Source organism: Pelodiscus sinensis, chromosome 3, assembly GCF_052426305.1.
Source record: "Pelodiscus sinensis isolate ZL-2025 chromosome 3, ASM5242630v1, whole genome shotgun sequence".
Taxonomy (NCBI): Eukaryota; Metazoa; Chordata; order Testudines; family Trionychidae; genus Pelodiscus; species Pelodiscus sinensis.
In genome coordinates, this window is record NC_143054.1 from 188,243,808 (window position 1) to 188,257,006 (window position 13,199).

Here is a 13,199-nt window from a genome sequence, read left to right on the forward strand (position 1 = left end):
GCCTTGCTGCTGCCCAGACTAGCATAATCTCCTGCTTAGCTCTGACATTTCCTTTTCTAGTGAGATACCAGAATCTTCAGGTCCCACTCACTACTGGTTCCCTCTCCTGAGATGTGAGAAGACACACACTTAAAACACCTCCACCTGGTAGCTCAGTGTCCCTTTGGTGTCCTGTTTCCTCTCCTTGTTCCCCTGCAGAGCTGGAGACAAGAGGAAGCACTACACCACACACTGCTTTGGCAAGAGACCATCAGATCACATGGTGGTGACAGAAGGAGCCTCGCCTTTTGGGCAGTTGTAATTTCTGGGGTGAGGTGTTCCACGTGGGTTTTGTGGGATATAAATTGGCAATGAGTGACAGAGTAGCTTCTGCTCAGACTCTTGTGCGGTGAAGCCCACAGAAGTGGCAAAGGCCCAGGAAGTGGTAAAAAGGGACCTGAGAATTCAAGGTGGAAAACGGACACAGGAGGGGGAAATATCAGAAGGGACAGCTCTTGAGTAGTAGTAGTGCTGGATGAAGACAGATGGAGAGAAGTGGGCCCCAAAGAAGATGATGTGGATTAACCAGAGAGGTACATTTATATTCTGATTGGGAGGACAGGAAAGCCAGTCCCTTCCCCATACTGTGAAGGGAGAAGGGAAGTTTCTAAGTGCAATCAATCTGGCATCTTCACAAGCACTTGGCAAGACAATGAAATGCACTTTAATTCTGGCACTACTGTGTTTTATGCGGTCATCACTATTTCTGTCGTAGCAATTAATGCAGGTTTAGCTCTGTATGTTGCTTAAAGCCAAAAGCCTCACTGGAACCTCTACCCTTAATATGTGCCTGTTTTCCGCTGCCGATGAAAAGAAAAGTCTCTACTGAGCAGCACAAAGGAATGTAGGAGAGCAGGCAGAGCTGCAGGAGAGGGAAAGACTAGATTCACAAAGGGAAATTTTAGGCGGCTTGCCCCCATCATGATTCCTCATCCTGAATTTAGGCATCCAGGACTGATAGGGAAGAGTGAGGTGCCTAAGAAAGGGATGCACAAAACCAGCAAATGAGCAGGGAGCCCCCTACACTAACCAATAGCAAATGAGAAGGAGAGTAGTAGGGCTTACTTGGCAAATATATACTAGAAGCCATTGGTACAGGGTAAACTGTAGGAAAGTCTTTATTAGTGACTGGGGATGATTCGCAGTCTGGGAGCTAGGATTTTTGCTCTGCTATTTATATCCTATTTGAGAAAAAGAGAGGGTTCAATATAATGTATGCCGTGAGTTCTTCCCTGTGTTTTGGAAAGGCTGATGGATTTGCTTCCTTTTAGAGTTTAACAACTTTATAATAGTGCACTAAATGCATGTGCTAGTAAGCAAGTTAAACAGATTCAGGGTGTGATGGGTGCAACGTACAAATCAGAGTCTAACCAGACCTTCAGGTCTCTGCATGTGACTGTTTAGTAAACTTCATTCGCATACATTTCCTGATTGTTTCTCCTTGACATTTTTCTCCACCTGTGGCAATTACACTTTGTCTCACCTATTCGTAGTTAGCTGACGTTGTGTTTATTTTTATTCACAATCACAAGAGAGCTGCACCCCACACTTCAGATGCCAGTTTGCCCCCTTAGGTAATAAAAACAGGAAAGAATAATCATAGTGGGTCTTTATAAGGAAAATTCTGAGCAGCTACTGTCTTCCTTCTTCCTCTGCCACAGAACCATTTAGTTTCCCATGGATACTGACCACGGCCCAGAATTTATCTCATGAGTCATAGTAATCAGAAAACGATTTGACACAATGTAAAGAGGCATGAAAAAGAAAGCCATGCTACTCACACAAGGACTTACATAGCTGTTGCGCACATAGATAAGCAGTCTCATTGAATCCAATGGGATTCCTGTTTTGAGTAAGTGCTCACTAATGTCAGAGTGGTAGAACGAGCTCACAATATTTTATGATCAAATGCCCCTAGAAGATTATGGCAACAATTTCATATATAAAAATAGAAATTATTAACAAGTATTAAGGCCATCTACATTCTGAGTCACAATCTCTTTATTTAGCTCAACAGTCAGGTAGTCTGCGTCAGCGCTGTTATGCTCTCTTCAATCTCCGATAGTTTCTTCAACATTTGATTCACCTTGGCCTCATCAAATTCCAAACAGAGAAATTCAGATTCCTAGAAAATACAAAGGGAAAGAGTATTATTTAGCCGAGTAAGAAAACTGGTTTTGGTCAAGCAAAACGGTATAGGTCAGCATGATTGCAGGAGAGGACACTGCACTTCACTGGGGGAGACCCTGGCAGTGCTTTACATCACTGAAGAGTTCTGCCTGCAGACAATTATGCAGCAGCACCAATTCACTCTGAAAGGTTGGGTTACACATCATTCAAAAAATAGTTATTCTCAAGCAGGGTACAAAACAGGATCAACGGAGTGGAAAGGATTTTGTCAAGGACAGAGAGAATAAACCATATAAGAAAAAACAAAAGATTCTAACCACATTCATAAAAAACAGCAGGAAAAAAGTGTTCATTGGTCCTACCCAACAATATATCAGAGTTGGAAAAAATTCCTTGTATCCTTTGAAAGATTTAGTTACAGCAAATGTACCTGGCAGCATTGTAAATGCAACTCCAAATGAAACTGCACCAAAGGTCTGTAAAACAACAAAACACTAGTGCAGACACAGTTACTATCCAGTGCGAGGGGGCTTCACCTCAGATGACAAGGTGAGAAAGTAAAAAGAGCAAAAATAGCATTCATGGGGGTTTCACTTTTATGTTACATTTTATAATAATATACACAAACCACACAGTTTACTGAGAATGGAAGTTCAGCTGAATTCTGTTAGATTAAACTTTTACCATTATTTCAAAATATATTTGTTTCAACATTTAGTATTTTCAGACTTAATTCTATGCACTAAACTAATTATTTAACAGATACAATTAATAAGGTTACTGGAATAATTTTTATGCACATTTATGGTTAATGCAATTGTGCATCTACATTTTTTAAATCAGACCCTAAAATTTTTAACTCTATATTTATCATGTTTTTTCATAAGTTATTGCCTCTTTTTCTCCCCTCATTCACTTAGTGGTAACTTCTCTGTTACAACTATATTGGACAGTTCTTTCTAAATAAATTGTTTTAGATTTGCACTTTTAAAAACTGATTCATTTACTGATTTAAATTGCTACTAAATCCAATTTTACATCTTTATTTTCTAATTACTAAATAATCCAACAGGCAAACAATACACAACCTAGAATCAGGTTGCCTATTAGTGTGGCATTCCCTTGACAATTTTCTACAATTGTACGTTTTTTTTAAAATAGAGCTTTTTAAAAAAATGTGACAAACAATGCTGTGCAATCATAGTCAGAACTACATTCACATTGGTCCAGGATTCATAAGACAACTACAAATAAATGCCTCAATAATTAAACATGTAATTTTCAACAAACTATGTTGGTGTTGTAGAAATTTTTTTTAGCTATTCAGGTTACTATCTTCAAGCAAGGAGTTTTCAATATGATTTTTATCGATATGATAGCTCAGTAATTTGAAAAAACCCCACTAAGGAATTGCATTAATAGATTTGAAGGCAAGGACTGGAAATCGCAGATTATTTTGCAAAATATACAGCTATCCATTGCAATGCCTATTAATGAAACATTTACAGAAAATACTTGGGCACTCTGCAGATGCACATAACATACATGCACACCTTTATGGATCAAAGTTAAATCTGATCAGTCTGTGGTATTAAAGTGGGTGATATGGAATTTGACAGCTTATCTCCACTTGGCTAGAGTGCACTGGAAAAAATTCAGGTTTCGCATACCTCAAAGTGCCTTTGGAACTGACTGAGTTCTCCTCGTGCCCATGGGGAAGAGAGAACAACAAGACATAGTTAAAATTTAGAAATCACTTCCTAGACATTTAGATAGGTAAATCATCTTGAGAAAGCAGTATTTCAAATGACCCATTATGAAATCATCTGAGACTTTATAGTGTTCCTGTGCTGTAATTCAATCATTTACTCCTGATGGGGTAAACTGTTCAATATTTGCATGTGCAAGCATAGGCAATCTGCAATTCAAATCCACAGCTTTTGGTGTAACCACTACAAATTAGAGATATTAGCAAGTAGTCCACTGGAGTACCCACCACTCGCTTCCCTCCCCTTGCTGCCTCTATGAGAGGCACTGGAGGGAATGGGGCGGGGCGGGAGAGAAAACAAAAGGTGGTGCTGGGGGGAACTAGCTTAAAAGCTGGTTTCTCCCAGCACCGGCTCCATGGTGCCACCTGTCCCCCCACCCTCTGCTGACTCTATTCGAGGCAGTAGAGGGTGGGGATAGGGGAGGCTGCTCTGGCAGCAGACCCTGTTCTCGGCCAGCCCTGGCTGCCACAAACAGGGGCTGCTGGACTCAGTGCACAACAGGACTGAGGAGTCCCAGCTCATGCTGGTGCGGGATACTGCACCTCTATATTTTAAATGTAGTAAAAGCCCAGCAGCTCTTACTACATTTAAAATGCAGAGTCACAGACCTGGCGGCTCCCGGAGTGAGCATGGGACTGCTCAGTCCTGGAGTGAGCATGGGACTGCTCAGTCCTGTCTTGAGCCGGCTTCTGAAGCTACACCTGCTGCGGTTCTGTGGAGCGGTCCTTATCGACTACACAATTAGTCAGATAACCACAATTTAACACCCCTACGACAAACAGGAACACACAAAGCCAATTTCGATTCAATAAAAACTATACTTTCAAGTCATAGACTGCACAGCTTTAGCACTTTTTATCTAAAATATATCAAGGAAATAACGTTATGCACATCTATAAAAAAAGTCTCTTTTACAGTCTTGAGAGTGTAGACTTAATCAAACCTCGTTTTTAACATGTTATCAATCTGTTTCACAGACTTGATCTCAAAAACCAAAACCAAAAAATGCACTAGGAAAACCATTGGCAGAGTTCTATTTCGAACTTTTAGGGAATTTGACTAAGCCATGCTACGGTCCTGGGGTGAAAATCCTGGTCCCCATAACTCACTGGCAAAACTGTCAATGGGGCTGGGATTTCAGTGGGGTTCACTTCCTTGAGGTTGGGATTTCAATCTTTAAGGAGCAAGAGCCACAATTATGCAATCAGATCATCACTGGAGTCCATATCAATGCAAAATGTCTGTCCGTGCTGTTAGCTATGAACAGTGCAAAATCAAAATGGAGTCTGTGGACTGAGAGACAATTCAAAATGGAGTTGTGGTGCATGATAGGATTTCTAAGATGGAGTCCATGATTGACTTGAGACTTTTGCTGCCAAAATCCATCGTTTGCACACAGCACATGGCTGTGCACACAGTACCATGGCAATGTACACGACACGAAAATCTGCACTGGACACAGATCAGTTGCACATATCACTCTACACGATGCACCCAGCACTCCAGCTAAGTTTCCTGCCTTGAGCTCTTTATAAGCTGGATTCCTGAGGAGATCGGGTCGGCAGTTTCCTGTACCATCCTAGAGGAGAGTTGTTCCGTCATCAAAGACCGTGGTGAAGGCCCAGTCCAGTGACAGACCTGACCTGACTCTGCTGCTGCCCACAGGGTGCTTTGGTCCACAGCTGTAGCAACAGCTCAGCGAGCCTCAGCTACCCGCTTCTCCCTATACCGTTGGGATTGTGACCATAGAGCTCTTTCCATCGTTCCGCACCTGCTGTGGAGAAGGCCCTTCGAGGCACCCGGAACTGCTCTGCCTGCGATCCACACACTGTACACTGGTCCATTGTGAAAGCAGTGAACTGAACTGTTTGCCATACCACCGCTAACACCGGAGCATCAGGACGCCTCAGTGTTCCTCCCCTGAAAGCTACCACCAGCTAAAGGGTCGAAGGTCGTGAGCTTCAAGCTGCCTCAGACAGACTGAGTATTAAGTTCTGCCGTTTGTTATATCTATCCTATCTTCCATTATATCAGTGGATGAGGGGCTGTTTTATCTGTTCAGTGTTTATAATCTATTGTTTTAACTTACCTGTTATACGTTACAATATATATACTGTTAAATTTGAACACTATACGTGCCTGTGTTTATTCGGACTCGAGCTGAGAAATCCGCTGGTGACAGATACGGTGGTTTCCAGATCGAACCATCTTCTGGGACAAAGGCATTTAATATCGTTTAAGATCAGGCCCATTACATTTAGTTTACTAGTGCACCTGTGCTGGTATCAGTGCCGAGCCAACCGTGGATCAGGGCTGAGGCCTGCGGCACTGCACAGTTACATGGTCAGAGTCAGGAACTGAGTCCAAGGAGCACAGTCTAAAGACAAACAAAGGGAGACACCCACAGGCTGCTCATAGCTTAGAATAACTGGTGGCCGTGATGGCTTTATCTTAACGTGGGCTAGTGTTTGCCTCTGCCTTCTAGAAGTGATATGAAAGAGAAAGTAAATGGCCCCACTTCTGGAATTACCTACCAAAGGAATGCAATCTTCCCGTTGTAGTATGATAAAGGACCATACATTGTCAGTTGCATTACCTACTCACACAGTAAATGCATTAAAAGATAACATGCAAATAGGACAAAAAGAAAGTTGGGCCCTGTTGCCTTTATTATGACACAAAGGTGAGCCGCTTCCCTCTGTTTAAATAACATTTATTTAGAAAGAGATATAATTAAATTTAACTACGCTCGTTTCTCAGGTATTTAGGTCTTGCCTGCATAGGAAAGGTTTTGCATTAAAGCCTAAGGTATACATTTAAACAGCTACAATTATGCCAATATAACTACCCTACCCCACCTCCACTTGGTGATGACACACTTATTTCAAGGTTACAATGCCCCTTTTATTTTCAGTTTAGGTACCATCATTTGGAAAAGGAGTACAAGATAACTGAAAAAAGTAATCTCTTATAACAGAATAAATGTCCACGTGGTGTAACTGTACCAGTATAACTAAAGCCAGTATATCTAGTAAAATTCTCTCATGTACAGAAGGCCTTAGTGAAATCAGAGCAATTTTTGTATGTAGACACGACCTGGAACCTGAGCAATTGAGAGGAGCAAGGTTTTTAAATCAATCTAGTGTTGGTTTGTGGTTTAGTATTTTATATAAAAGCTATTTAATTCAAGTTCATGACAATCACTGGAGGAAAAATAGATTTTTCTGTGAGAGACTCAGTCCTCATCCCTTCATCTGAGAGCAAAGAAAATTTGTAGTTCAACTTTTAATGCTCTAAAGAGTCCTGCAGAAAAGAATGGGAAAGAAACACAGAACAGAAAAAAAAAGTTTGTATTTTACATATATAGCAAAGTTAAGAATGTCTTAAGAAAATCGGAGGCATGATTAAAGTTGACGATTAAGTCTGTGAAATAGAGGTCTGGATTTCAACTGAAACTGAGGTTTCAATCCACGAAACAGAGGGTCTATCCACCTTGCAATTAAAAACTCATGTCTGGACTGTGCCCACTGTCTCAGGCTAAGGGGAAGTTTAACTGAGTGCAGCTATTTGGGCTCAGGCTGACACCCTAGCTCTAGGACCCTGCACAGTGGGGGTCCAAAAGCTGGGGCTACAGCTTCAGCCTGCACATCTACACTTTACGCCATGATTAAGTAGCCCCTTAACCAGGGCCGGCTTTGGGTTTTTTACCGCCCCAAGCAAAAAAATGTTTGGCCGCCCCTTTCCCCCTCCCTTGTCCCACTGCTGCAGGATAGGCACTGAGGAGGAAAGCATCCCTTTCACCTTGTGGCTCTGACTCCCACCACACCCTCCAGTCAAACCCAGCCTACGTCCTGTCTCCCATCCACACACATCCCGACCTCCCCCACACCCACTCACCGAACCCAGTTTCCACCTTCTCTCCCCTCCCAGGCAAACCTGACCCCTCAGGGTATGTCTACACTACCACCCTAGTTCGAACTAGGGTGGTTAATGTAGGCAACCGGAGTTGCAAATGAAGCCCGAAATTTGAATTTCCCGGGCTTCATTTGCATATTGAGGGGCGCTGCAATTTTTAAATGTCCGCTAGTTTGGACTCCATGCCCACCGCTTGCCCTGCCCTATATCCGCCCCTGCCAGCGGCTCCGCTGCGCCAGACCAACCAGATCGAGCTGCAAAGTAGCTCTCCCCTCCCCCCGGTGCCTCTTCTTGAATCATCCTGGCCCGGGCAGGGCCTTCCTTCTGCCCAGCACCACTGAGGCTGCAGCTCTCCCCTCCCTCCATGCCCAGCGCTGAGGCAGAGAAAAGGGGGAGAGAGTCGCCCCTCTTCCCCGCCCCCCACACTCCTGCAAACTCCTTGGCCAAGGGCGCCCGCTCCGGCTGGAGGGGTCACTAGTAAGCGCAAGGCAAGTGGAGAGATGATCAAAGGCACCTGGCTCGCAGCGTGGTCCCTGGCTGCAGTGATCCAGGCTGCCCCTTGCCCAGCCCCGGATCACTCTGTGCAGCCTGCCCCGCACAGCCCGGGGAGAGTGGCTCGCCCACCAGGGCCATAGAGCTCTGGTGCCGCTGCTTTTCTCAAAGGCCCCCCCCCTGCACGGGCCACGCTGGCTGGTGCCAGTCAGAGGACCACGAACGATCCCTGGGCACCAGAATCTGCTTCATGGGAATTTCCTTGGGCATTTCCCTGGGTGCTGGACAGCGGCAGCTGCGCCGGGAAGGTGACTAGAGCGGCGCGTGGCCAGTGCTCCTTTCGGGGCCACCCCGCCCCTCCACAATGCCCTCTCGCACTAACTAGGGGGAGCACTCTTCTCCGTGGTGCTGAGGCAGCTCCAGAACCGTGATGTCACGGCGCCTCAGCCAATCACGGCGGGGCTACGAGTGCAACTTGCCCCCGCACACCCCACCTGCAGAGGATGGCTCACTGCTGGCCCATCGCACGCTCCGCCCATTGCCTTGGGCATCCACAGGCAGGCCCGCATCGGGCGGTAAGAGTCAGGAGTTCTCCCGACAGCATCTCTCAGGGGCAACCGGAATGCCGCCCCTGGCAATGTGCCACCCCAAACACGTGCTTGGTTTGCTGGTGCCTAAAGCCGGCCCTGCCCTTACCTTGAGCTCTACAAGCCCAAGTCAGCTGGGATGGGCCAGCCATTGAGTTTTCACAGAAATGTCATCACACCCACAGTATTACTGCAAGGCCATCTGGTAAGTTAGGTATAACCTTTGCACTCACAGACACTGTTATTTACATTAGTTAACTCTTTATTTAGAGAGCTTCTAAAAATATTAAGACTCATGGAATTTATGCATTACTTACAATATAACTAAACAAAATGTGTAATGGTAGTGAAATGGTAGGCTCTAAACATCATCTGAGTCTACATATATCATGAATAATTGCTCTCTATAGTAATTATGACATTTAACTACACAGTCAACCATATCAGTGGACTGGCTGACACATAGTTATCATCCTGTAAATAGGGTTTAGCACCTATTTTTTTTGATAAGATTTCAAAATGTTGGCAAAGAAAACTAACACAATTACATAGATATCTTATCTCCGCAATGCACTCAAGGATGGTCTACATTTCCCCATGCTGCTGTGTGTACTGCTTTGGCTACATCTGAGGCAATGAAGAACAGCTGTCCATGATCTCCAGAGTACACTGATACGAACACAGTTAGGCACCATAGCAGATGCACAGAGGCATATACTCCTGTTGTGAAAATAGCAGCTGTGTGGGCACAAATCGACCTCCTTTGTTGTAACCGGAACAGATGAGAATGTCATGACCTGGTTTCTGGGGTCATGGCGCTCTTTTTATTACAAGTGATATTCCCTAGACTTTAATATTAACTGCTCACTTTGCAAAAGTCTGAACTCATCTAACATCTTTAATTTCCTCCTCTATTAACTTTTTTTGCCAATTTTTTTGAAATGCTGTCTTGACTGGGATTTCTTTGAGACCTCAGCTTGGGCTGCATAAGGTAAAAACTCAAATATAAAGTGGGACAGGAAACCTCCAAACATCTTAAACATCTTGAATCTCTAGGTTAGAAATTAAGGACCAGCATTAATTTTTGACCTTCCCATAGCTCATTATCAAAAACTGTAAATGATTTTAAAAAGCACTAGCTGTTAAGAGGTGGCATGGTTCATGACTATGGAAGCTGTGACTCCTGAGTTAAAAAGGGGTTTTAAATTCACACAATGATAAATACATTAATTTCTATTATCTCCATCTATTAATAGTGTGTCGTTTTTTTCTGACAGTAAAGTGGAATTACGCAAACCGGGATTTCATTAAAAGGTAATATCGTAAGAGCTTGAATTCAGAAGCATCATCCTTTGTTCCAGTCTCAAGTCAAATTATTCAATAGCGTGTGATTAAATAATAGGAGAAATAAGTTGATCATTTTTCATAGCAAGGTGATGCAAGAAAGGCTGAACCAATTAATTACCTCTGTAAATGACTTGAATTCACTTATTGCATCTCCTTTGCTGAAGTCAGATTTCTTTAGGGCTAAGCAATAAATAATGATTTCTTTAAACTTGGATACCATTTTTCCTTCAAGACCAGAGTGATTTAAAATCAATCAAGACTCATAACACATAAAAGTATACCATTTTACAGATTAGTAAACAGAAGCACAGATATTAAGATGACGTGTTTAACAGGGCTGGGTAACAAAAACTCAGGAGTCATAGTTTCCAGACTCTTGAACTGCACCATAGTTAAGAAGAATTCCAAAATAGAATAATAGAATCATAGAACACTAGGACTGGAAGGGACCTCGAGAGGTCATCGAGTCCAGTCCCCTGCCCTCATGGCAGGACCAAATACTGTCTAGACCATCCCTGATAGACATTTATCTAACCTACTCTTAAATATCTCCACAGATGGAGATTCCACAACCTCCCTGGGCAATTTATTCCAGTGTCTGACTACCCTGACAGCTAGGAACTTTTTCCTAATGTCCAACCTAAACCTCCGTTGCTGCAGTTTATGCCCATTGCTTCTTGTTTTATCCTCACAGGCCAAGATGAACAAGTTTTCTCCCTCCTTATGACACCCTTTTAGATATCTGAAAACTGCTATCATGTCCCCCCTCAATCTTCTCTTTTCTAAACTAAACAAATCCAATTCCTTCAGCCTTCCCTCATAGGTCATGTTCTCTAGACCTTTAATCATTCTCCTTGCTCTTCTCTGGACCCTCTCCAATTTCTCCACATCTTTCTTGAAATGCGGTGCCCAGAACTGAACACAATACTCCAACTGAGGCCTAACCAGCGCAGAGTAGAGCGGAAGAATGACTTCTCATGTCTTGCTCACAACACACCTGTTAATGCATCCCAGAATCATGTTTGCTTTTTTTGCAACAGCATCACACTGCTAACTCATATTCAACTTGTGGTCCACTATAACCCCTAGATCCCTTTCTGCCGTACTCCTTCCCAGACAGAGCACTTTGCATTTGTCTTTATTATAAACTTCATCCTATTTACTTCAGACCATTTCTCCAATTTGTCCAGGTCATTTTGAATTATGACTCTATCCTCCAGATTAGTCACAACCCCTCCCAGCTTGATATCATCTGCAAACTTAATAAGCGTACTTTCTATACCAGTATCTAAATCGTTGATAAGATATTGAACAGAGCCGGTCCCAAAACAGACCCCTGCGGAATCCCACTTGTTATACTTTCCAGCAGGATTGTGAACCATTAATAGCTACTCTCTGAATATGGTTAACCAGCCAATTATGCACCCACCTTATAGTAGCTCCATCTAAGTTGTATTTCCCTAGTTTATTGATAAGAATATCATGTGAAACCGTATCAAACGCCTTACTAAAGTCTAGGTACACCACATCCACCGCTTCTCCCTTATCCACAAGACTCGTTATCCTATCAAAGAAAGCTATCAAAAGGTTTGACATGATTTGTTCTTTACAAATCCATGCTGGCTGTTCCCTATCACCTTGCCACCTTCCAAGTGTTTACAGATGATTTCCTTAATTACTTGCTCCATTATCTTCCCTGGCACAGAAGTTAAACTAACTGGTCTGTAGTTTCCTGGGTTGTTGTTCTTTCCCTTTTTATAGATGAGCACTATATTTGCCCCTTTCCAGTCCTCTGGAATCTCTCCTGTCTCCCATGATTTTCCAAAGATGATAGCTAGAGGCTCAGATACCTCCTCTATCAGCTCCTTGAGTATTCTAGGATGCATTTCATCAGGCCCTGGTGACTTGCAGGCATCTAACTTTTCTAGATGATTTTTAACTTGTTCTTGTTTTATTTTACTTTCTAAAACTACCCCCTTCCCACTAGCATTCACTATGTTAGGCATTCCTACAGACTTCTCAGTGAAGACCGAAACAAAGAAGTCATTGAGCATCTCTGCCATTTCCAAGTTTCCTGTTACTGTTTCTCTAATATAACAATATTTTGCCAAACCATGCTGGAAGGTAATCAGGCAAAACAGATAGCTCCATTAGTCCGGGTATCTGTTTAAAGATTTCAGGAAACACTATGAAATGTGACCAAGGAACACATTTGTTTTGTTTCCAAGAGTTTGTGTGCAGGTTAGTCTGTCTCCAATCCTGCCATCAAGTTTTTGCAGGTAAACAGCTGCCTTGAGTTCAACTCTATCCAGCTGCAATGGACTCGCCTATGAGTATTATACTGAAAGATTGGGGCCTCTGTCCTTTTGGTCTGTCTCCCAGCCCTATTCTAGTGAAATACATAGAACAAGAATCTGCCCTTGGAATATTTCAGATGTATATACTGCTTACATTTCTATTTCAAGCTTAAATGGAATGGTATTTGTTTGCATAAGGACAGGAGGAGTGGGCCCTGGCAGTAAATCAGTGAGCTTTTAGTACTTGGTAAGTATCTTAAACAAAGCTTGCTTTCGGTACAATCACATGAGTAAAGTTTGCAACAAAACAGCTAGATGGGGGTAGATAAAACTACAGGTTTAATTTCTCTAAACTGGGACTCTGGTCCAGGAACAACCATGGATGTTCCTGGACCAGAGAGCCACAGCGGTCGGAGTCCACTGGCAGGAGGGCTGGTGGCTGGGATCTCAACCAGTCTGGCAGCGGGGTGGCTGGTGGCGGGGAGCCCTATTGGGGCTGACAGCCCAGTAGGGGGGACCAGAAAACTGGTGGGGCCAGCACCTGCAGGGATGGGCTGGTGTCTGCAGGGCTGAAGTCCAGCAGCAAGGCCAGTGTCCTGCAGCTCGTCTGGGGCTGACCGACG

General features: G+C 43.5%; 1 protein-coding gene across 1 annotated transcript in view; it reads right to left on the reverse strand.

Annotated features, from left to right (window-relative positions):
- Window positions 1-2,018: 2,018 nt before the first annotated feature.
- Window positions 2,019-13,199, reverse strand: part of COMMD1 (copper metabolism domain containing 1) — a 110,049-nt gene continuing 98,868 nt past the window's right edge. Inside the window, exon 3 of the mRNA XM_075925618.2 lies at window positions 2,019-2,164. Coding sequence (XP_075781733.1) covers window positions 2,057-2,164 — 108 coding nt within the window. The 3' untranslated portion in view covers window positions 2,019-2,056. The remainder of the gene's footprint in view (window positions 2,165-13,199) is intronic.